The sequence below is a fragment of the Macadamia integrifolia genome, chromosome 2, assembly GCF_013358625.1.
Source record: "Macadamia integrifolia cultivar HAES 741 chromosome 2, SCU_Mint_v3, whole genome shotgun sequence".
Taxonomy (NCBI): Eukaryota; Viridiplantae; Streptophyta; class Magnoliopsida; order Proteales; family Proteaceae; genus Macadamia; species Macadamia integrifolia.
The window spans coordinates 5,004,240-5,029,014 of NC_056558.1; the positions used below are offsets into that span (position 1 = coordinate 5,004,240).

Consider the following 24,775-nt stretch of genomic DNA (forward strand, 5'->3'; position numbering starts at 1 on the left):
CAAATCGCGCTTAGAGCAAGTTATTTCAGTTTAAAATAAATAGAAATAAGTGTTATAAATTATACCAAACACCTATAAAATAGAAATAGATCAGATAAATACAAATATAAATAAAACCAAAGAGAGCCTTTAGTGAATGAATATATATATTTTTTCATATTTTATATGATTTATTTGTATTTTTTCATTGAACATGTTTAATAGATACATTTGAACAATAGTGAAGGAGAAAAAATCTAATCACATGGAGTCCTTTTGGGCTTGTTTTTGGACCAATGGGCCGGGCTTGACAATTTTCTGGCTCAATTGATTCAAAATTAATCAGTTTCTCCGCCTCGGCCCACTATTATGGCCTCAGTGATCCAACGGCCAGCCTAGTTTCCACCTTCTTAAAGCACTCGTAACCATTCGTTAGATTAACGACAAGAGATGATAACAAACAGCCAATCAGAAGGAACTGAAGAAATTTTGACTTTGACTCTGATTTTCACTTTAAAACCGTTGGATGTAACGTAGAATTATAACCAAACTAAATGCCTTCCCACGTGGCGACAAAGGGCTTAGTCTTTCGGCCAGGTGAGGCCCGAGACAGGGAGGGAGAGACGAACCCTAGCGATGTGGCTCAACTAGAAACATAAAATCGTCTTTTGTGCTAATATGAAATGACAAAATTGCCCATGATTCTCTCCAAGCACTATCCCTTTCTCATCGTCTCGGCCAGGTGAGCTTTACTCTTTTTTCCTCCTCCTCTTTGGGGATCCAGACTATCGCTCGTTTTCTTTTTGGGTTTCACGTCCGCCAAGCCTCACCGGGTAATGGATTTTAAATTACTTCTTCAGATCTCTGTTCTCCCTGTTTAATCTCATTGGATCCGATTTCCTCATTCTTTTTTACTTCGTTTCTTGAAGAAATCGGCTTGAAAATCGACTCAAATGGCTGCGGGAAGAGCGATTAAAGAGTTATTGAAGAGGAAGCTTCAGTCCCAATATACTGTAATCTATCTCTATCTCTTTCTTCTCGTCCTTTCTGGCATATTGTCTTTGCTGATTTCATTTACATTATGTCGATTTGATATAGAGGGTTTTGGGGAAATTCGAGAAATAATCTAAATGTTATACATCTATCATACATTAGAGATTCCATTTGGTGTTTGAACAGATCGATTGTTTTCTATTGCCTGTGTAAGAGTCCCGATTTGTGATCGACTTGAGCTAAGGAGCATTGCGTTCTCCTCCCCTCCCCACTCTTTATCTCTTTCCTTTTTGTCCCGCTACTGTTATGCGTCGTGATATATATATTTACATTTTTAATTTTAATTTTTGGCGTCTACCCAGGTCTAAATTGTATTTATTTGATTTGATTTATCTCTTGAATAAGAAAATTTGCACAGAAATTCTTTTATGGTTAATTATTTTCTGATGTTAATTCTTCATCGCAATAACCGTATTATAATTGTTGTTACTATCATCATCAGCGTCATCACCCCATGATGATATGAATAGTTTCATTGAACAAGCCAATAAAAAATGAAATTATTAATATATAAATTGGAGAATAAAATTAAAAATAATAATAGAGAAAAATCAATTAGATTTCTATATTATATATGTGAGGTACACACCAACGAGGTAGGTAGGAAGTACACTTTGTGCACATCAATGATGTAGGAAACAACAAAAAATAAATTGTTGCTCCTCACAAACATCTCTAAATACCTTTGTCTTTGAGTTTTCCTTAAAGCTAATCTCCCGCAAAAAATTTGAATAGTACCTGCATAGTCACAATGAATGCACAAGTGATGGATACCCATCCCCTTGGAACCAGAGGCTTCAAGTAGAAAATCCTCCAGATGGCAGTCCAAACAAATAACTGCATCTTAAGTAGCACACTTATAGCCCATTCTTTATAATAAAAAAGTCTACAAAGTCTACCAGGGAGGTCTCCATGTTCCAAATTGAGATTTAATGGAAAAATGAGCCAAAATTTTCCAGATTCTTATGTCCTCTTCACTAGTTGATCTAAGTATTGTATAACAACACCAGAAATCCTGGCATTCAGCTTCTTCCCTGTCATTCATATTTCTTTTTAAACTCTGCTCACTGGGAAATGGAATCAGCAGTGATCAAGAAAAATCTGCCCCTCCCTCTTTTTTCTTAATATCATTGGCAAAAGGGGTTCCTTCAGAGGCCAATTAGAACACTGTACTTGCTCCCAAAAGTAAATACATCCATTACACCAACATCTAAATTGATGCTTTGAGAACTTTTGACTTACAGTTCTTTTTTATTATGTGTACTATAGCAGCTATTATCGATGATTATTAATGTTTTTTATTGTGCAAATGATTAGACTGGTTTATGAATGGTCTGCTATCATATGAGTTTGATTTATGGATTGAAAGTTTTTATTAGTATGACATTAATATAGACAGGAATGTATTTGTTAATGTTATGCACATGGACTTTGAACCCTATACGTGACAATTTTTTGTTTAGTTCATGCTTTATTACATGTGTGTCTACCAAATAATGTTGTTCTTGTATACATATGAGATGAATATTAGAAACTTAGATATTGAGATTCATAAAGTTGGCCTTAAACATTGCCAGTTGCTTCATTCTTTGTAACTTGCATGAAAGTTGACCATACAATGTAGGAAGAATGCTCTTAAAAATCTGGTGATATTTAAAAATTACATAAATGATGAATAAATAATATTTGAAAACAAGGGAAAAGAAAACCATAAACTAATTTTTTTTAACAGAAATACTTCTATTTGTCTCGTGTGAATACGGGTGTCCAACATGGATGATACAGCCAAATTTTAGAAAATGGAATATTTTTAATAAATTGTCTACATGTATTGAGTTTTGAATCTATGGTGGTATCTAAAGTTCATAAATATCATACATCTAAAAGAGAGTTTCTGTTTCCTGCCCTGATATCTTTGGTGAGGGGTTAAGTACAGTTGATACTACGCGCATGACTCTATGCTTCACAATATGCTGAAGTTCTGTTTTTATATTTTACTTGGTTTTTTTTTTTTTTCCTGTTGAGGAGAACGCTTTTAGATTTAAAATGTACTTGGAAATGAGGATTGAGGACTGTTGAATACCATATGTACAAGCCATTGGAAGAGGCTGTACTCTCCAATAAACCATCTTGATAGGATGATTGAAGTCTGATCAACAGCACAATAGCTGCCAGAGAGGGGGAAAAGTGCAGAAATGATGCAAGAAACAGATTCCCACTTGTAGATATAGTTGATGGTTGAACTTGTTTAGGTGGACATGCTTTCTAGTACGGAATTACAAATGTCAAATTTTTGTTTCCAGGGTTATATTTTTTCATGTGAGAACCTTTTTTGGGTAGGTGGATGGGGCATTATTATACAAGTAATTTTGGTACCCTTTCATCATGCTCTTGGCGAAAAGAGGAACGAGTTCCTTTATTAGGTTATTATTTCAACTTGTAGATATAGTTTTATTTATTTATTATGTCGGTGATTATGGTTTTAACTGTGACGACCCAAGAATACAGCAAGTATCAGACCCGCCTGGGAGATCGGTGAGGTGTCCCCACTAAGAATACGGCAAGTACCAGGGGGTTTGGGAGATCGGTGAGGATGTACAAACTTTAGTCCAACATTGCCTAGGGAGAACTTACTAGGCTAATTAATAACCTCTAGCCTCCTTAACATGGCACAACGCATTTTAAAGCCTTGAGGCTCATGGGCCAAAGAGGACAATATTGTGCAAGGTTAATGGGGCCGGAGCGTTACAAATGGTATCAGAGCAGACCCCTATAGCGAGTGTTGAGTGGGGCCATAGCAGGGATGTTGTGTTGAAAGGGGGGAAGTGTGAGGACCCAAGAATACGGCAAGTACTAGACCCGCCTGAGAGATCGGTGAGGTGTCCCCTACTAAGAATACGGCAAGTACCAGGGGATTTGGGAGATTGGTGAAGGTGTGCAAACTATAGTCCCACATCGCCTAGGGAGAGATTACTGAGCTAATTAATAACCTCTAGCCTCCTTAACATGGCACAACGCGTTTTAAAGCCTTGAGGCCTATGGGCCAAAGAGGACAATATTGTGCAAGGTTAATAGGGTCGGGGCGTTACATTAACTCATGCATGGGAAGTGCTTATGCGCTGCCTGAATCGTGGAAAAAATTGTGCTTCGATTGAAGTTTATGTCCTTCAACCATGATTTTAAGTATCGGTATGTATCGTACTGTATCGGCCGATACAATACACACTGATATGATACATGAAAGTTTTAAAATCCTTTCGTATTGATATGTATCCTACGATACATACCGATACACACCGATACACCACCGATACATACCGATACTCTATGAAAAAATCGAGGTGAAATGCACGTTTCGGTATGTATCGATCGATACGGTACGATACATATCAATACAATGTGCTACGGTCATATAATGACCAAGATGGGTCATTTTTCAGAAAAATATGATTTTTTGAGGGGTTTTTGTTCCAACCAAAGTTGCTGCCAGTCATATTTCTCTTTAACTAAAGTGGGAAATCAAGGTTGGGAACAAGGATTTTACATTTATGGCACAACTACAAACCTTGAATTCTTAGTGCGATACCCTCAATTTAGTGTTTATGCATAATACATGTTATCAATAGCTTTTTTTGACAATTTTTTATGTAAAAGTGTTTAAAAAAGTGTTTTCTATCCATTTATGTGCGTGTCTTTAGCGAATCTTAGCATATCTACGATACGTATCTTAATTTTGGCCGACTGATACTTTAATCCTTGCCTTCAACACATCAAGAATTGAAGCATTGAATTAATATGTCTATATGGCTGTTAATCTCCTTATATTAATCTGAGAGTGGTCGGGGTAATGCTTTTATGTAGAAGCTCATCTTGGGGTGTACCGACCAGGCATTGCGTTATCTTTGAGCCTTTTTTCTTTTTTTGTGTGTGGGGGATTATGTTTTCGTTTTATATGACATTCATTAAATCATTTAAATGAGTACACCGGAGTTAATCAGGTCTTAATGTTCTATAGATTCTGTTGGAAGACTTTGATTAAGCTTCCTCTTTCCCTTCTCTGTCTCGTCCTATAAGTCTTTTCTTTGTTGGGGTGCTTTGTAAAGCACAGTAGGGCAATATGTACATCCCCTTGGTAGGGGCTTTCGCCCTGTCCAATACAGAAGGGGATTGAGCTGTCATTCGCACTTGTGCTCAAAATGCACATTGACGTGACGTCTGAATTTGCGAGCTCATCATTTGGTTGTTGTTAATATACGGAGAGAGTTGTTTTTGTGTAACTCTATTCCTTACCTCTTTCTTGCTCACACATCTAAAGATCTTTCAAAAATGCTACTCTTGATTATTAAAGAAGTTGCAGAAGGAGGCTTATTGGATAAAGAAAATAAGGGATGAGTTGGTGGAGGAGAAGCGCACAATAAGATCTTCAGATTTGGAGCATTGGAGCTTTTCTCTAGCTCAGCCTTTCAAGATTAGTTAATGTCTTTCCTTTATCCTTTGCATTGGTAGAAATTCTTGATGGGTTTAGAGTAATGATTGTTTGGCTGTGCTTTTTTTGCTTTTCATTTTTTCTTTTGGTACTCTAACCAACATATATGGACCTGCACCGGGACTGACTTTCATAGGGATCTAATCCAACAGGGGTAAAGTAAAGAAGGCGGTCAAATGGTCAGTTATTTACTATTTCAGTCACAAGTTCACAAGTTAATAGTAACCACATGTTGCTGGCCTGGACCACCTGGTTCTTGTTGAGTGGCCAGACTGGTTCTGTATTCAGACCATGGCTTAAAGTTTGGTTGAGCTTTGAGTTTAAGGATCAAGGGATCAGGTTTGGATCAGTCCCAGCCAAACTTGGTCCAGCCTGTGATGGATCAGCCAATTCATTGTGCTATGTACAAGGATTAGTCCCATCCTATCATTGAAACCTTGTTTCTATTTGTTTATTGGGGTTTTGTTTGACATTATATATGACAAATTTCACCAGAACTTTTTTCCTCGCAAAAACTTTCATTGTTATTTGCTAATCGTGTCTGCTTGGTAATTTGCAGGCCCCTCCGGCATTGTCGTCCCTCACTTCAAAGCAGGATCAAGATGGATATGGATCTGCTGGCATGAAGTCCCTTAGAGCAGTTGCACTCCTTGGAGCAGGTGTTTCTGGGCTCTTGAGTTTTTCAATGATAGCGTCTGCTGATGAGGCAGAGCATGGGTTAGAGTGTCCGAGCTACCCCTGGCCTCATAAAGGCATTCTCAGTTCATACGACCATGCTTCGTGAGTGAATGGTTCTTCTTACTGTTATAAAATAATTAAGCAAGATAGAGGGTTATTTTTTATTATTTTTTTTTTTTGGGGGGGGGGGTGGGTTGGTGGGGTGGGTGGGTAGTTATCCATGTAAAGTGAAATTTGAGCCATCCATTCTTATGGTTTTTTAAATCTGAACTGTCTATTCCCACTCAAAGTTGTGAAAATGCACAGTAATGCCAAGAGTGCCAGTACACATGCATGGGCATATACAGGATATGTGCCAATACAAAAGGGGGTATTTGGCACATGGCTAATCTAGTCCATGCCCTCTCTATCCAACGGTCGGATTGAACATATCATCTATCCATGTGGCAGACTAGATGTCTTGGGACATTTGAAAAAATAACAAAGCTTTGTGACAATAATAATTCACCTTTTATTTTTCTTCCTTTTTATACTAAGCTAGATTTCCCCTTAAGAATTAGTATATTTTTTTCATTGAACTGGCAGATTTAATGTGATCATTTAGCATAAAGATACTGCATCAATTATTATTTTTCTTTGGCATATGTATTATGGTATTCTGATTTTATGTAATTATCAAACTTTTATTTTTGTAGAATTGCATATTTTAACTTTAAGTTGCAATCTCGAGCTTCTTTGAATGCAATATAACACTTTTGAGCACCCATAACATTTGAGCAGGATCCGTCGTGGTCACCAGGTGTACCAACAAGTTTGTGCATCTTGCCATTCCATGTCTCTAATTTCATTCCGTGATCTTGTGGGAGTGGCATATACAGAAGAGGAAACCAAAGCTATGGCTGCTGAGATTGAGGTGGTTGACGGGCCTAATGATGAGGGTGAAATGTTCACTCGCCCTGGTAAGCTGAGTGACCGTTTCCCTCAGCCATATGCAAATGAACAAGCAGCAAGGTTTGCTAACGGTGGGGCTTATCCCCCAGATCTGAGTCTTATCACCAAGGTATTCCCAACATTTTGAATTTCAATACCTTTCTCATATAACTGGTCAACTCAGCGATATTCAACATTTGTCCTTTCAGGCTCGCCACAATGGTCAGAACTATGTATTTGGCCTCCTAACAGGCTACCGTGATCCTCCCGCGGGTATTTCGGTAAATTGTCTTCTTCCTTGATCATGTGGATTAATTATGATATGCTACTTTTCTATAAGTAAAACAACCTGAAACTTGTTCGGCAAAATCTGCGTTCCTCCAACCTATTATTTGCTGTATGCTTGTATTGGCAACCTGAGTGTTAGTGACATTTTGAACATCTAGTGATGCTTGAGACTCTTTGTTAAGGGATTTTTATTTTTATTTTTAAAATTTTTTGGTTGGGGACCTGGGGTGGGTGGGTTGGGGCTAATAGACTAGAGGTTATGTTGGACAATCAAATGGACAAATTGGTTAGGGAATTCATATGCTGGTGGCTGGTTGTTGAATATGGAGATGTAAACATGCAGGTTACTGGTTGAAGATATTGTAGTGGTTTATGGGGGTTTAGGGCAGGCTATGTTTGGCAGTAGGTTTATGGACATGGCTGTGGGGAAATTTTGGGAAATGAGTTTAAAATAAGGAAATAAAATTGATAAATAAGAAAAAGAGTGTAATTGAACACACTACCAGGATGGCATCAGTAAAATGACTATGTATTGCATTTACAAGTGATGATTTGAAAAGTTTGGTTCCTTTTTGTGTGGTTTCTCCCTCTACTTTGTGTTTCGATGGTTCTCGTCCACTTTGACTCCCTTGTTTAACTAATTAACAATTTTCCCTCTAATTGGCACTTTAGATTCGAGAAGGGCTACACTATAATCCCTACTTTCCTGGTGGGGCAATAGCTATGCCGAAAATGTTGATTGATGGTGCTGTTGAGTATGAGGATGGTACCCCTGCTACTGAAGCTCAGGTAATCATCAAAATCTAACGATGCAATATTTGAGGCCTGTTAAGAAAAAATGCATAGGTTTGCATGGTAAAATATGGAAGCTCAGATTGTTTTCACAATGTTGGTGTAGATGGGGAAAGATGTCGTCACATTCTTATCCTGGGCAGCGGAACCTGAAATGGAAGAGAGGAAACTGGTAAATGGGTGATAGTTTTCCATCTATTGACATTTCAATTCAAAATAGTGATTTCTCACTTACTAGCTTTGAAAATGCAGATGGGATTCAAATGGATATTTGTACTGTCACTTGCACTTCTCCAAGCTGGTTATTACCGCCGTTTGAAGTGGTCCGTTGTGAAGTCGCGCAAGTTGGTCCTTGATGTTGTCAACTGAACTCACTTTGAGTTCTTTCGGTGGACTTTAATTGGCAATAATTTGTGTAGATGATCTAGATTAGCTATATTGTTCTCAAGATGGCCTAGGCTGCAGTGGTGAATGGGGACCCGAGGCGGTTCCAACTATTCTTTTGAGGGAGAAATAAGCTCTGCTTTTTATACATGATCACTCTTATTTTTTTGTTTTTCTTTCAACCCTTGAATATTTAATTTTTGGTTTAGGTTCTTATTCCAATCCTACAAGGAGGGTTGGAGCACTTTCTTGCTGCTTTTTTCTTTTTAAAGATATCATGAGACTTAAGAGACCCAAGGCAGTGCATCATCTGTAAGTCTAGTCTTTCATATGGAATTGCAGAAGGTTGAAAACTATATTGAGCCTGCTGTACTCTACCCTGTGGCTGTTATGCTTACTCCGTGGTGTCAATGCACTACGTTTTGGATGCTGGCTAAATGCCCTGTTCTAACTTCTTTTTGCTGGATTGTTAAATAGAATCAAAGGTCTAGTGGGTTTACAACACTTGGGATCTCAGTTGATGGTCCTTTAGTTTGAGCCACAAGGAAGGATATGTCGGTGTTTTCAGTTAGCCATGTGAAATTTGGTGACCCATCTATGCTATATGGCACATTCTTATTTCTATCTTGGGGAGTATCAGGGTAACAGGATTTGAGGGAGAAGAGTGTAAACTTTCCAAACTCAGTCGAAAGTGCTGTAGATGCAGTTTGTAGAGTTTGTGGCTGGGCTTTATGGCCGTTTGATCATCTTTGGATTGTGCTTAATATTTGCAATTTCGGATTTCAATTAAGCTTTGCTTATTTTCAGGTAAAAGCAATGTAAACAAAATTTCAGATGGAATATTTTTAATGGTAGAAAATTCTCTGATAGAAAGAATGTTGATTTTATTGGAAAGCTTGAATTTTGGTTGGCTCCGTCAGCCCATTTCTGCCATGGGGCAAGATGTATTAAATTAAAATTTGGTGGACAAGTAGATCTTAAGGTACCCGTACTCGCTTGCCCTTTTTTTTTTTGGTGAAACTTGAGTGAATTTTTAATCTATAGTTTTGTATTATAAAAAAAATTCTACAACTACCAAGAGGGGATTGAATTCCTATGTGGCACAATAGTGCGTTTGGCGCGCATTCAACGGCTAGAAAAGTTCAAGTACAGAGTTCAAGGTGATCACACGCAGTTCAAAGCGTTTCTGGGCGTTGAATGTGCTCTAGACACCCTCTTGTTCCACAAAGGATCCAAATCCACCAAAAGGTTTCATGAATCATCCCATACTAATGGTATGTCAAATTTTAACCTCAAATTCAATCAACATGGGATGATTTTGCACTTCTTTCATATTCTCGACACCCTTTTAGTTGATCATGTGAGCCTTTATTGACGACTCTTTCATAGATTCATGTGACATGACAAACTCTCCCACATTGACCATGGCATTGAAAACTTCTCCCATAATAAAATTCTTTTTTTTTCTAAGCCTAGACCTTTTAATAGCTAAGGGGTCAAGATTTATATGAAACATCAAACATTTAGATTTTTTCAATTTTATTTTTTATTTTTCATTCTTTAATACGAGGAGAGGATAAGAAAATCTACGTAGAGTTGTGTAAGGAAGTCAAAGTTCAGCTTGAACAGATCTGATCAACCACAAAACCAACTAAATCGATTCGAACGGAGTCTGTTCGGGGATAAAAATCGAAACCAAAAATCTGGACCACTGAGCCAGAAAATGGACCAGGTTGAACTCGATAGTAGTCTGTTTATAATTTACAAATCGATAATCAAAAAAGAATTAAAAAAATTAAATCAAAACTGAAAACTACCTCAACGATTTGGTTTCGGGATAAAACCAATAAGCAACTAAATTCCATTCAATAGGACTAAAATCAAACCAAATCAACCGATTAACATATGACACCCATATGTCCAAGTCTTCTGCAGCTTGTCTTGTACAATCACATAGTCATACGACTTAGTCATTCGGGTGAACATTCAACACTTGTTCCACTTTTTACTATTATGAGTGAAGAGAGATATATTTGAAAGTAAATGAGACAGGAGTTAGATGCTCACCCGTATGACCCGGTGATGGTAAAAGCAATGAATGAAATGTCTCGTGTAACCTTATTGTGTAGTGAGAGGACAAGTGGCATCATCAACATGAAAGACCAATAGGCGGTTTTGTTCTGTATCACCGATAGGGTTGGGATCATGGACAAGGCTACACATGCCTAGGCAAGCTCCAGACACGAACTCCAAGGGATTATCCATTCCCGTTTTTCGATTCTCGAGGTCGTGCGGCGTGCTGCGCGCGTATAAGGAATCCCCCTATCCATATCTCATCTCATGACGCAAATGAAGCCAATGCGAATCTCTATGGAGCGCCCATTACGGTGGTGGTGAGTGACGAGTGATGACACTCTGTACCTATCCTTTACCCCTCGTTTACTCTATATATTTGGACCTTCTGTTCTCTCTTTGACGCAAATCATCGAACACAAGAGAACAGAACAGGAACAGAAAACAGAGCCAGAACGAAAGAAAGAAGTTGGAGGAAGATGGGCGGTTCCTATGATACAGCCGAAGGAGTAGAAATCAGAGGTCGATACGATGAAGAATTCGCGAAGATCCTGAGCAAGGATGCCTTGCAATTCGTGGCGGATTTGCAGAGAGAGTTCAAAGGTCGCATCAAGTATGCACTGGAGTGTCGGAAGGAAGCGCAGAAGAAGTATAATTCAGGGGCTTTGCCTGGTTTTGATCCCGCCACCAAAAATATTAGGGATGGTGATTGGGTCTGTGCGCCGGTACCAGCTGCTATGGCCGACCGGAAAGTGGAGATTACGGGTCCCGTGGATCGGAAGATGGTCATCAATGCTCTGAATTCCGGTGCTAAAGTCTTCATGGTGAGAATTTTCGTTTCCATAACATTTTTCCCCCTCAAATTTCAAAGACGCAGACTTTCATAATTCTTCAGAGGCAGAAAGTTGATTTGATCCGCTGCCGGTACGATCACCTGATCAATGGGTGAGCATCCAATACCTGTTCCATCTTCTGCCATTATATAGATGATGAGAAATATATTTGAAAGTAAAAGAGATGTGTTGAATGCTCACCCGTATGACCAGGTGATCTTATAAGCAACAGATCCATTCCCGATGGAAAGAGATAATGGAAAGCTCCCAAATACAAAACAAAGAAAGATGGATAAAATCGTGTTATTTCCTATATGTTCATATGCACACACATGTTTACCATAAGAAGAAAAAAAAAATGCACGTACATGTTAGGGGTTAACATCAGCCCTTTTGCTTCCATGTATACTTTTGAAGCAAGAGGGATAAGTGTAGATATGATATAGGGATCATATCATGAGCGTTGATCGTTTAGATCTTGTCCATAGCTACTTGAGTGATTGACATGTGTTCAAGCGGTGATCCAACGGTTTTGGGCATGGCACTTCCATTTTGGTCGGTAGAAGCACAACCATTGGATCACCACTTGGACACGTGCCGATCGTCCAGATAACTATAATCAAGGCAATAGGAGAGGAGTCATATCCGTTTATATGAAAACAAAAGAGACAGTTGTTGGATCTCACATGTACGTCCAATGGATCTAAATGGCATTAGGTGGGAACTGTGGGATAAGTGTTAATATCTAACTCGTACGTTTTAAGTGAACATACATGCAGAGGATCCATTCTCATTGGGGAGGTTTAACAAACGATATTTGATATTTTTTATTTTTTATTTTTTATTTTTAACCTTCTAAACACAGTGTGGAAGGATATCTCAATATATAAGTTATTTGATTAAATTAAATACTGAAATTTTACATTTGATTAATTAAATTCATATCTTAAAATAATCTAGTCGATGATCAGAGTAATCACATCATTTGTCCATATGATAATTTTTTAAATGGAACATAGAGAAAATTATTGCCACATGCATGAATTAAATGTATCTAAAATTTGCTTCGTTTTATCATAGGCTGACTTCGAAGATTCACTCTCACCTACTTGGGAAAACCTCATGAGAGGCCAAGTAAACCTGAAGGAAGCAGTGGAAGGGACAATAAGCTTCCATGATCAGGCGAGGAACAAAGTTTACAAGCTCAATGATCAGACGGCCAAGCTCTTCGTCCGAGCTCGAGGATGGCATCTGCCCGAGGCCCACATCTTAATCGACGGTGAACCGGCTACCGGCTGCCTCGTCGATTTCGGCCTCTACTTCTACCATAACTATCCTAATTACCGACGCACCCAAGGTCAAGGTTTCGGCCCATTCTTTTATCTGCCCAAGATGGAGCATTCAAGGTTCGTTCCAAAAGCCCATCAACTTTACTAGCCCATACGTGTTAGTCTCGTCTTCTGAACCTGGGCCAGATTGATGACTCGACCGGTGATCGCTTGGTCGGCCCAAGTTGGGGTTCTGGTTTGAGGACCCACTTTTTCAAAGTGGATTTTTAGTGATTTAACCTGTTGAACCAATGTCCTACTAACCAAAACGAGTTGAGCGCAGGCCGGGCTGGGCCGGGTTTCAAATCACAGCCCCATCATTATGGGTTGGCAATTTAATGGCCTAGCCTGGCCTGGCCAATACAGATACCCATACCTAAATCCTTGATTCCTGTTGCTACCATCGTTTTAAATATTAGTATCAGTCTTGGCCGTATCGGCCTGTTTTGTTTTCAGTTACAAAAAAAAAATTAAATTTTGGACAAATTTACCCTTAGTAAGAATTGTTCCATTATTAATACTGATACTGAAATAGATCAGCCGATACATCTGATCCCATATTTGAATTTCTAACCCATGGTTGTTGCATCAGATCAGGTCCTCGTGTCAGAATCATTTTCATATGGTCTTGATCCACACATGAAATCCACTCAATCTCTCTTTTTATGAGATTTTTACATTGAGTGAATTCAAGTGTGAATTAAACTCCATACAAGAATGGTTCTCATATCAAGGACCTGATCCAAACTTGAAGTAAATGATAATGTTTTTCTATTTGGAATCCTGGATGATGATGTCAGGGAAGCCAAAATATGGAACTCAGTGTTTGAGAAGGCAGAAAAGGTGGCAGGAATAGAGAAAGGAAGCATAAGAGCCACAGTTCTGATAGAGACACTGCCTGCAGTGTTTCAAATGAATGAGATCCTATATGAACTAAGGGACCATTCAGTTGGGTTGAACTGTGGTAGATGGGATTACATCTTCAGCTATCTCAAGACATTCCAGGCTCACTCAGATCGGTTGCTCCCTGACCGTGTTCAGGTTGGCATGGCTCAACACTTCATGAGAAGCTACTCTAACCTCCTCATCCGCACTTGTCATAGGCGTGGTGTGCACGCCATGGGTGGCATGGTATGCTCTGTTTCTCTCTCTCTCTCTAGGGTTCTAGTATTTTGGATGTCATTGTCATAAAAATGCAAGAGTAGAGAGTTTTGAGCTACAAATCTTAGCATTAAGATTTATGTATCAATCTTTTACAGGCAGCTCAGATTCCAATCAAAGATGATCCAGTAGCAAATGAAGCAGCACTAGAGCTGGTAAGGAAGGACAAGCTGCGAGAGGTGCTTGCCGGTCATGATGGGACTTGGGCAGCCCACCCAGGTCTAATCTCACCCATCATGGAAGTCTTCAGCAAGAACTTAAGCAACCCTCACCAAATCCAAACCATGAAAAGGGAAGATGCAGCAAACATCACTGAAGCAGACCTCTTACAGAGGCCTCAAGGTGCAAGGACAATGGAAGGTCTCCGACTAAACACTAGAGTTGGTATCCAATACGTTGCAGCTTGGCTTACTGGAACTGGGGCAGTACCTCTTTACAATCTCATGGAAGATGCTGCAACTGCTGAGATCAGTAGGGTTCAGAACTGGCAATGGTTGAAGTATGGAGTTGAATTGGATGGAGATGGTCTTGGTGTGAAGGTGAGCTTGGATCTCTTTGGGAGGATAGTTGAAGAAGAGATGGCTAGGATTGAAGAGGAGGTGGGCAAAGAGAAGTTCAAGAAGGGAATGTACAAGGAGGCTTGCAAGCTTTTCTCCAAGCAATGCACAGCTCCCACCCTGGATGATTTTCTGACTTTAGAAGCCTATAACCAAATTGTCATCCATCACCCAGATGGATCTGCTAGGCTCTGAGAAAGATTACCATCTGGCCAAATATCTTGTGTCACAATTTTCTGCTGCAACATCTTCATCTTGAGTCTTGTCTTTGTTTGATACCAGTAATAAAAATCTGTCACTGAGAGTGTCAATCAGTTTGGTTATGATTTTTTTTTGTTCGATTTCATTTGGTTGGTATACAGTCTCCATAATTTGAGACGAATAATTACTTGTTGAAACAAATAAAGTTAGAAACAAAATTAAATTTTATGAAAATATATACCTATAATGTCAAAGAAATCCATAATAGATTATTTTGCACCACTTAAGGGTTTAGTATGGTTTAGGTTCAATTTCGAATTTTACGAGTTATATTTTATATGGTTTGATTCAAACAAATGGGTTTTTAGTCTAAAAAATATACCAAATCGAATAAAATTTCATTTTACAAAACCAAAATTTCTGTTCCAATTTTTGGTTCTGGCTCTAAATTGACACCCTTAGTAGTCGTCACTTTAATAGATGTGAGTTCAATTCGATCTCGACCTCTTCCGCCTCTAAGACTTGCTAAAGGACCATAGACACAGGATAGAAGGTATATAGCTTGGGAAGCTTGGGTTTTATCACATATATAATCCCACAAGCACCAGCTCTTTAAATCAAAACTGTCACCAATAAGCTAAGTTAGTGTTCGTACTATATTAACTTAACCCCATGCGCTGGGTGTTTCACGAATCGATGAATTAATACAATCACCAGTCCCTATTTTTATGAGTTGATACGGTCGATTCTTGGATAAAAGCACCAGGGTTGTCAGAATATTTCTCAATTATGCTGATTCTAGGGATCTTCAGACCGATTCAAGCCGATATCAATTCGATTCAGATCGAAATAAGCTCTAACTGCTTCAATCACCGATTACGCGTTGATATCCTAGAAAGGGTCAAAACAAGATATCGTCATTGATATGCACAGGGCTGGCTGGAAGGTCCAGATCACTTCCGGCCGATTCCAGTCGGGACACGGGGATCAGAATCGGTTGGCCGCTACCGATCAGATTTTAAAATCCCCGATTCACGGGGTAGAATTGGTTATCGGAGAGGGGAGGTAGAGGGAAATCAGACAGAAAGGTTAAAAGGCATAGGCGTGCGAGGGAGGGGGCAACGTTTTGGGTAGTTTTGTAATATCGATCTTTATTATGGGTAATTTGGTAAACTAAACCCTGTTTTTTATTAAACTCCCAACTTTTTGCTGGTACAGTTAGTCCAAGCACTTCTGAGCTAAGATGAAAGCACTCCTGCATCAACCAGTGAAGGTTCTAACTTGCAAATTAAACTATGGTCAAACATCATTAATATAACAATTCAATGGTTTGAACTAAACCTTGTGTGCAGACAAGTCTTTCTGGAGCTGCATAACAGAAAAGAGCTAATATTTTTCATTCTAATCACCACTATTATGAATTAAGTTCACTTTGAACATACTGTAATACAACTGGAAACAAAAAAGCAATGCAGAAGGAAGCAGAGTCGGCAGGACTCGGCAGAATTACAAAGATTATGAGCTTTACATTCAGACGCAAGTAATCAGTTGAGGTAAAAATCGATCAACATGTAGCTTTTCTGCTGCAAGTGCCAATGTGTAAGTCAGGTTCAATGGTTAACTGAAAGACATCTACAATAGCGTCAAGCTTGAGAAATGACTTTCTTGATAAAATAGGCAATGGCGGCTGTGAGAACTCCTAGTAACCCACCAGCAATAACCTGTGACAAAATGTGACAGTTCAAAACAGAAAATTTTAGCCTCTTCCACATCCATATGGTGATCATGAACTACTGATTGTTTGCATGTTTTATTTGACTCATGAACGGAGGCTATAGGTTTAAATCCAGATATCAGATTTCCAAGAAACAAATTTCATAACGAATTATATATTAAAGTTATTTCTTTGAAAACTGAACTGTAAATCTGACTTTATCATTTGCATCACAGCATCACAGGTAATGATCCCAGAGAAATTTTTTGTTCCATAATGACGTGAACTTGAGGATAATCTATTTGGTACAAAGTGATGCAGATATGGCTGCCCTTTCTTGGTTGGACCAGCATGACCGGCTTTGGAAGCCAAGAGCCAAGAAGAATCGGTCCAGCCCAGGGTTTTGGTCCAACAAGGGTTGGAAATAAAATTAGTAGTTTACTTAGTATTTTATTTCATGCTTTTAGTTTCTAGACTTGAACGTAGGAGTAGGATTTATTTCCTTGCTTTGGTTTCCTTTTTATAGTTGTTTCTTAGTTTCAGCTAGTTTCCATTCTAGTTAAGTTTCTAATTTCATGTTCCTATTTTTCTATATATTGGTTGTAATCGACTGAAGATTTAGAGAGTAATTTGATTATTGAATGAATGTGTGAGTGTGATCTCCTTTTCCCCATCTCTACTCTGATTTCCCCTCCCTTCCCTAAGGGTTTTCCATCAACTTGGTATCAGAGCCGAAGGATCCTATTCCTTCCCCATCTTTCTTCTTCCCTTTCCATTCTCTGTGTCTGATTCCACCGATATTGAGAACACAGGAAGAAAAAAAAGAAGAAGAAGAAAGCGACAAAGATAGTCGTCCCTGGGTTCTGCCAGTAGCAACGAAAAAAAACAAAAAAAAAGACGAAGAAGACAATTAGAATCCGGAAGAAGAAAAGAAGAGAAGCAGGGAAGAAAAGTATAAAAGACGAAGAAGAGAAGCAGCAGAAAGCGATAGCAGAAAAGAAAAGAAAAGAAAAAAAAACCCTCCCTGCCCTACCGCTTCCTCTTTCTTTGTCCGACAGCCAAAAAAAAAAAAAAAAAAAAAAGTCGACGAAGAAGGGGAAGGAAAGTCGAGAAGACAGAGAGATAGAAGCAAGGAGAAAGAAGAAGAAAAAGGAGATGAGAGAGTCGACGAACAAAAAGAACAGAAGAAGAAAAGAGAAAGCAAGAGAAAGAGGAGATCTCACGTACCTGGTTCGCAGGCTCCCATGAGTCGCAGTCGCAGTCCTCTACTCCACCAGGCGAAGAAGAAAGGCTCAGTCGAAGTCTTCGTTGCAGTCGCAGTCATCGTCTCCATCCCCCCTCTGTTGCGGCGGCGGTCGCTGGTTCTCCATCTCCGACGGGCAGAAATCTCCCCTCCTTTTGTTTTCCCCTCCTTTGTCGGTGAAACCCCAACCCTCTTATTTCTTGTTTCTTTTTTAATCAAAATTCTTTGACTTGCCAAAAATACCCCTCCCTTTCTCCTTTATTCCCCTCTTGTCCCATATCTTTTTATTTCCAAATCAAACCCCTATCCTTTTTGTGGTTTAGTTTGAACTTCAAAAAAAAAAAAAAAAAAAAAAAAAAAAAATTCCCATTCTGTCCCTGCCCTTTAAGCCTCCAGTTATTTACTATTTTACCATTCTTCTTTGAGTGCTATTTTGTTACTCATCACCATGGTAGCCAATAGTGAAGTTGTTCAACAACTGAATTCCTACAAAGGAGAAACTGATACAAAATTTGATGCTCTCACTAACATGGTCACGTCCCTAAAAATAATGGTGGAATCTATGCAAGTTTCTATTGATCGTTTGGTGGCAGCAGATAAAGGAAAGAGTCCCATTCAGTCTGGGGATTCGTCCAACACCACCCCACAGGATCTGCCAGTAACACCACCACCACTACCACATCATACACCACCACCACCACCTCCACCACCATATGGGACTGGTAGACATGATGATGGAGCAGAAAGAGCAGCAAAACTGGATGTCCCTGATTTTTATGGAGACAATAATCCAGAATTGTACCTTGACTGGATTCACAGTTTAGATACATTCTTCAGATGGTACGGGTTGACTGAGGCTCGAAAGATTCTATTTGCAGAGGCCAAACTGAAAGGCACGGCTCGAGTCTGGTGGATCAAGCAACAACAACAGAACCGAACCCGAGGCATTGGGTTGGTCACTACTTGGGCTGAAATGTATGAAGTCATGAATCGACGATTCTTGCCTTCTGATTACAAGCAACGCATGCATCTCAGGTTTGCACAGTTGAAACAAGAGAATTTGACCGTTGAAGAGTATGTTGCTAGATTTTATTATTTGGCCACTCGTTCTGACTTTGAGTGGGATGAAGAAGTCTTAGTGGCCCAATTTCGCAATGGTCTGCACCCTCAACTTAGTGCTGCCCTTGCATCTAGTCGACTACCTACAATGGAAGACGCCGTACAAGTAGCATATCAGGTTGAGGAAAGTCTGAAACGCCCATACAACCGGAGAAATTTTGCAGATACTTTTTCTCGAGGTACTAGTTCTGTTTGGCAACAGACTCCTACCCAAGAGAGGTCATCTAGCAAGCCACAGGCAAGTGCTACATCTATGGCTTCTTCGCGACCTAGTCGGCCGTATTCTCCACCTCGACATGTTTCTGAAATGTCATCTTCACGGCCTACTCGCCCATATTCACCCCCTCGGCGTGGTTCAGATAAACCTTCTGATTCTTCAAAATTCACAGTTCGGTGCTACTCATGCAATGGATTTGGACATATCAGTGCCCAATGTCCTAGCCGTTTGGTTGCTTTTATTGATAAGGAATCTCCTCTGCCATATATTCCCGAAGAGCAACTTGGTTCTGACACAGTTGATTTAAGAGAAGAGCGTGCAACAGGTGAAGTCAATGACACTCTCAGTGACGATGACCAACATCCTTTTTATGTCATTCGTCATGTGTTGACCACTCAAAAGGCCACTGAAAATGAAGATTGGCGCCGCAGTAGTATTTTTCAGACTCGTGTGAAGTGCAATGATCAGTTGCTAACCTTGGTCATTGATGGAGGCAGTTGCACTAATGTTGTCTCTGAAGACGCTGTTCGTAAGCTGGGATTGAGTACAGAACCACATCCTAATCCTTACAAGGTTGCTTGGGTGAACAACACTAATCTCAAAATCACAGATAAGTGCTTGGTCACATATTCTATTGGTGGATTTAAGGATACAGTCCAATGTGATGTCCTCCCTCTGAAGGTGTGCCATATCCTTCTTGGTCGACCTTGGTTGTTTGATAAGAAAGTACAGCATTGTGGCTATGCCAATACCTATGCCTTCAAGCATGCCAACAAGACTATGAAGTTTCATCCTGCCAAAGATCTCCCTGAAATTAAGCTCAAGAAGATGGTGGGATCATTCCTCATTCAGCGTATTCCTTCAGACGGTCTCCTCGGTCCTTTCCCTAACTCGACGGAGTCGAGTTCTTTTCAGAGGAGGAGAGTTGATGCAGATACGGCTGCTCTTTCTTGGTTGGACCAGCATGACCGGCTTTGGAAGCCAAGAGCTAAGAAGAACCGGTCCAGCCCAGGGTTTTGGTCCAACAAGGGTTGGAAATAAAATTAGTAGTTTACCTAGTATTTTATTTCATGCTTTTAGTTTCCGGACTTGAACGTAGGAGTAGAATTTATTTCCTTGCTTTGGTTTCCTTTTTATTGTTGTTTCCTAATTTAGGCTAGTTTCCATTTCAGTTAAGTTTCTAATTTCATGTTCCTATTTTTCTATATATTGGTTGTAATCGACTGAAGATTTAGAGAGCAATTTGATTATTGAATGAATATGTGAGTGTGATCTCCTTTTCCCCATCTCTACTCTGATTTCCCCTCCCTTCCCTAAGGGTTCTCCATCACCTAACCATTCGTCATCTAAGAATTTAAAGACGCAAGCCACACAATTAAAATTAAATAAATAAATAACTGAAAAATAAACAACCCACACAATTAAAAAAAACAATAAAAGAAAAAAAATGCTGAAATAAAAATAAAGTAAAAGAAAGGGGATAAAGTTAGAGAGAGACTCGCAAGTAGGTTTCCCTACTTGACCAAAGAGTCACTTTTACAAGGGTTACTCTACTTGGCATTAGAAAAAGGGTGACAATTAAAATAAAAGCAATAAATTGATGGTTCTATGGCTAGGAGGGGCAAAGCCAACACATACACTAGCCATGAACCTTGTGGGAAAGGGATAGCAATAATGTAACGACTAAAATTAAAATCCTAAATTAAGAAAGAAAGGGTAGTCAGAAGAGGGAATGAGAGGGAAGAGAGAAGACTACTGAAGGAACCTACTTACTTGAATTAATGCTTGAACTTGAAAGCTTGGGTGATTTGAGATACTACCAGTACTAAAAACCAGATCTGGAATAAACCAAATCTGAAATTTCTAGTACTAGAGAAAACAAATCTTGAAAAAAAAAAATTGAACTTGAAAAAAAAAGATGCTCCACGTCTCGTGATCTTGTCACCTAGATCTAAGCCTAGAACTATAACTTTAAAAATTACAACTCAATTGCATAAATCATAAACATAAAAGACTGAATAAGAATAAAAGAGTGCTTGCATTAATTGACATAAAAAACTATTACAAAAGTGATTAAAGCAAAAATAAAGAACTAAAACTAAAGAGAGGGAGAGAGGGAGAGAGGGAGAGAGAGAAGAAAACTAAGCATAAACTAGAAAATAAACTAAGGGGAATAATAATAAATAGGAGGGGGGAGGAAGGGGCTTTTATAGGGCTTTTGTCTTGTCTCCTTCCTTCTACAAGTCTTCTTTAAGAAAGAAATAAAATAAAATTAAATTAAATCTTGGTAAAAATCCTCATTCTCTGAGATATTGTGTGAGAAAAGAGAGATTCTGTTTCCAAAATTAACAAATTCTATTCCTTGTAATATTAACCAATATCTTGCAATCTTGATTAAATCAGAAAGGACTCTCTGCATAGCATCTTCAAGATCTTGTGAGGTGGCAAGGAGAGAATAATCTTCAGGATTTTGTAGGTCCCACCTTTGGATGGGTTCTTGATTCACTTTAAGCACTTTCTCTTGTAGACTTGGATACTAAAAAAAATAAAAAATAAAAAAATAAAAGTAGTACTATCCAAAGTGGGGCAAAATGTACACTTATATCCTTAAGATTTCACACATTATTGTGCTCATCAAATTCCCCCATACTTGACTTTTGCTCGTCCTCGAGCAAGACAAATAAATAAAGAAATGAAAGAAAAAACCTAACTCACTTTTGTAGGAATCACGGTTGCATTTAGCACGTGCAACAAGCCTTTAAACCCCTAAGTTACCCTAGTGGACGAGTTGTGTCTCATGGGTGTTCGCACTGAATATACACCCAAAAGTCAAATTAACTTGAAAAATTACCATTTAAAGTTTCCAATAACTACAAAACACACTCCCTCTTTCAATTAGAGCATATCAACCGAGGAACCCCCACACTTGAACTTTAATACTCCATCCAGATTTAGGAACAATCACACATCTCAAATAGAGACGACCCTTGTATCTTCTAAAGCATGACCAATCCTAAGGCAAACCGCATTGTAAGGTAGGGACCATGAACTAGGGTTTTGGAGCGTTAACCAATCATAAACAACAAGGCATAATGGTATCTTTTTTTTTTTTTTTTTTTTTTTTTTTTTTTTTAGAGAACTCATTCTACTCCACTACATTTGGCCTGAATAATATGGTGGAGCAAACACTAGAAAACCAAGTTACTAAGTAGCTTTACTTTATGCGTATGCCAACAAAAACAGTGATGCTAAGTTCTTTTCGGAAGTGTTCCTTCCTAAGAGGTTCGATCAAAACACCCAGCTTCATGAGGCGCAGTATTCTGTCTAGTTCCTAGAAATTCTATACTTACTTTCTACTTTTTGACCAATTTTCACTTTCTTTGCATATCCATATCATATTTTTTTATACCATGCCAAGAATATGGTCTCAACTCCTAACCTAAGAACAAGGACACCAATTAACAAATGGCCCTACACCTTAAGACAAGTATCTCTAAATCATTTAAGTGAGGTCCCACTTCAAGACATATATTCATTACCATCCTCTGTGTGGGCTGGAGGATGAGATCCAGGGAGTTAGGCTGAACAATCAGGAGTAGCAGAAGGCTGTAGCATAGCATCACGACGGATGTCCTCCAACTGAACCAATGAATAAGATTGTTCTAAGGTAGGGAAAGGATCACGGCTAAGTACTTGGGCTTGAATCTGATCATACTTCACATTCAAACCACCCACAAAATCATAGACACGAAATTGATCCTCATGTTTCTTGAAGCTAATAGCATCAACAGTGCAAGTAGCCTGATAGGTGTTATAAAAGTCAAGCTCCTGCCACAAGGTGTTCAACTCGGTATAGTATTGGTACAGGATGAGGTCCTTCTGCTTGGTTTCATGAAGGTGCTTGCACAAATCATAAACCTGGGCCGCATTCCCAACCTGAGAGTATATGTACTGAGCTTCCTTCCAGATCTTGGCTGCGGTATTCAAGAGAGAGTAACCACAAGCAATATGTGGTTGCATAGAATTCAAAAGAAAAGCCATGACCAATGAGTCATCATAACTCAATATTGCTAAGTAGGACGAGGAGTAGTGGGCTGGACTATTGCTCCTGTCAGATAACCTACATAGCCATAAGCTTTAACGGAGAGATAGTAAGAACGGGACTGCGTCAAATAGTTTTTCCCATCTAAACAAACTAAGCTAATAGGGAAGTTCTAAGACTGTTGTGATCCAATACTAACCCCTTCAGATCTAGTCGATTCTGCGGTAAAATCTGAAATAGTGACCATGCAAGAGAAGTACGCAAGGATGAAGATAGATGACTAGAACAAGCCACAAAATGCTGTATCACCAATCACAAGCAGCACGAACACCCAAAAAGCAGGGTGAAAACCTTGAAACCCAAAAAGTGAAGGGAGGAAAATCCTGTTTAGTCGATTTGGCTCCGTGGAAAACAAACCACACAACAGGTAAAGGTGGCACAATAATAGCTGCTCAAAGAACCATCAAAGATAGATGCATCAAACAAGGATAAAAAAACCTAACATCAAAATCGATTTGTGCAAAAAACCCAAAAAATTAGAAGTTAATTATAGGAGAGGGCCTCTTAGGTTTTAGGAAAGAGATCTGAGAGCCCAAGGGTGAAGGAGAAGGCTCTTGGTGACCTACGATAGGCTCTTCAAGAGTGGGGAGAAGGCGAGAAATAAGGTAGTGGTGGAAGGAGGAGGTGGAAGGTGGAGAAGAGAGATAACAAGAAAAAAAGAGAGAAGGGGGCAGTGGCTAGGGCAGAGACCGACGATGATCTCATTGCTCTGATACCATGATCCAATGTGAGGAACACTTGGTCTATCAATGTGACAACCCCTTTATTTATAATTTGTGACTTACAGGTACAAGCAAGGATTAAAGATCCGTATCGGTCAGATAAAATTAAGATACGTATCGGAGGGTATCATATCGTATCGGAGATACGCTAAGATATGCTAAAGATCAAGGATTAAATTATCGGTATCGGTCGGCTAAATTTAAGATACGTATTGGAATGGTATCGTATCGTATCGTATCGGAGATACTTTAAACCATCGGTACATGTACAATAATATCCTTAAGTAATATTCCTAAGGACAGATTTACCCTTATACACATATTACAACATCTAACACCCACTCATCCTCTTCTTTGTTGTCACCAACATCGACGTCAACTTTGGCATCTGCTTCATCTCAAACTGTATATTCCGATGTTTTGGCAACCTTAGGGCACTTCTGGGAACTTCTTCCAGCTATTACACACTAGCACTAACTTCCATCCCTTTCCCGGTTTGTCCCAGTATCCAAACATCATCTTGTTGCCTCCTAAATTTTAATACGAAGATACATAAATACCCCTACACCATGTGTTCTTACTTTCTTTTTTTTTTTGGCGTACACTACAAGTGAAGTGACTGATTAATCCCTAATGTGTGAAAGACAATGGGCTTCTGACTTTAGACAAAAATTGTAGCCACCTCGGTTACAAGCAGATTTAGGGAAATTAAATTTTGTTATTCTCTAAATAGGAGTAAAGTAGTATATATATATATAAAGGGAAAAGGCTGGGTAGTCTTCCGGTATACCCAGCTCTGTCTCTCTCTCTCTCTCTCTCTCTCTCTCTCTCTCTCTCTCTCTCTCTCTCCTTGGAAAAGTCCCCTATGCCCCTCCCATCCCAGCCCCCCATTGGTTGAACCGCTAGCTTTAGGAA

General features: G+C 39.2%; 3 protein-coding genes across 3 annotated transcripts in view; 2 read left to right on the plus strand and 1 right to left on the minus strand.

Annotated features, from left to right (window-relative positions):
- Positions 1-657: 657 nt before the first annotated feature.
- On the plus strand, positions 658-8,946 carry LOC122071747 (cytochrome c1-2, heme protein, mitochondrial). The gene is made up of 8 exons (XM_042636146.1): positions 658-812; positions 909-992; positions 6,078-6,298; positions 6,977-7,256; positions 7,336-7,407; positions 8,087-8,203; positions 8,313-8,378; positions 8,459-8,946. The coding sequence occupies exons 2-8, from the start codon at positions 933-935 to the stop codon at positions 8,573-8,575; spliced, it is 933 nt and encodes a 310-aa protein (XP_042492080.1). The 5' UTR covers positions 658-812; positions 909-932; the 3' UTR covers positions 8,576-8,946.
- A 1,984-nt stretch (positions 8,947-10,930) lies between these two features.
- Positions 10,931-14,853, plus strand: LOC122058416 (malate synthase, glyoxysomal). Its single transcript, XM_042621100.1, has 4 exons — positions 10,931-11,487; positions 12,577-12,902; positions 13,625-13,955; positions 14,084-14,853. Exons 1-4 carry the CDS (start codon positions 11,143-11,145, stop codon positions 14,735-14,737), a joined length of 1,656 nt encoding a protein of 551 aa, XP_042477034.1. The 5' UTR covers positions 10,931-11,142; the 3' UTR covers positions 14,738-14,853.
- A 1,263-nt stretch (positions 14,854-16,116) lies between these two features.
- Positions 16,117-24,775, minus strand: part of LOC122067161 (uncharacterized membrane protein YuiD-like) — a gene marked incomplete at its 5' end in the record, with an annotated part of 99,062 nt that continues 90,403 nt past the window's right edge. Inside the window, 1 exon segment of the mRNA XM_042631007.1 lies at positions 16,117-16,464. Within this exon segment, the coding sequence (XP_042486941.1) occupies positions 16,387-16,464 (78 nt within the window).

Excerpts from the sequence above, each read along its gene's own strand:
- LOC122071747 (XM_042636146.1), top strand. The coding sequence starts at position 933 with ATGGCTGCGGGAAGAGCGATTAAAGAGTTATTGAAGAGGAAGCTTCAG. Across the intron at positions 7,408-8,086 it reads ATCCTCCCGCGGGTATTTCG|ATTCGAGAAGGGCTACACTA; the intron begins GTAAATTGTCTT and ends TTGGCACTTTAG. Across the intron at positions 8,379-8,458 it reads AAATGGAAGAGAGGAAACTG|ATGGGATTCAAATGGATATT; the intron begins GTAAATGGGTGA and ends TTGAAAATGCAG.
- LOC122058416 (XM_042621100.1), top strand. The coding sequence starts at position 11,143 with ATGGGCGGTTCCTATGATACAGCCGAAGGAGTAGAAATCAGAGGTCGA. Across the intron at positions 11,488-12,576 it reads CCGGTGCTAAAGTCTTCATG|GCTGACTTCGAAGATTCACT; the intron begins GTGAGAATTTTC and ends GTTTTATCATAG. Across the intron at positions 13,956-14,083 it reads TGCACGCCATGGGTGGCATG|GCAGCTCAGATTCCAATCAA; the intron begins GTATGCTCTGTT and ends AATCTTTTACAG.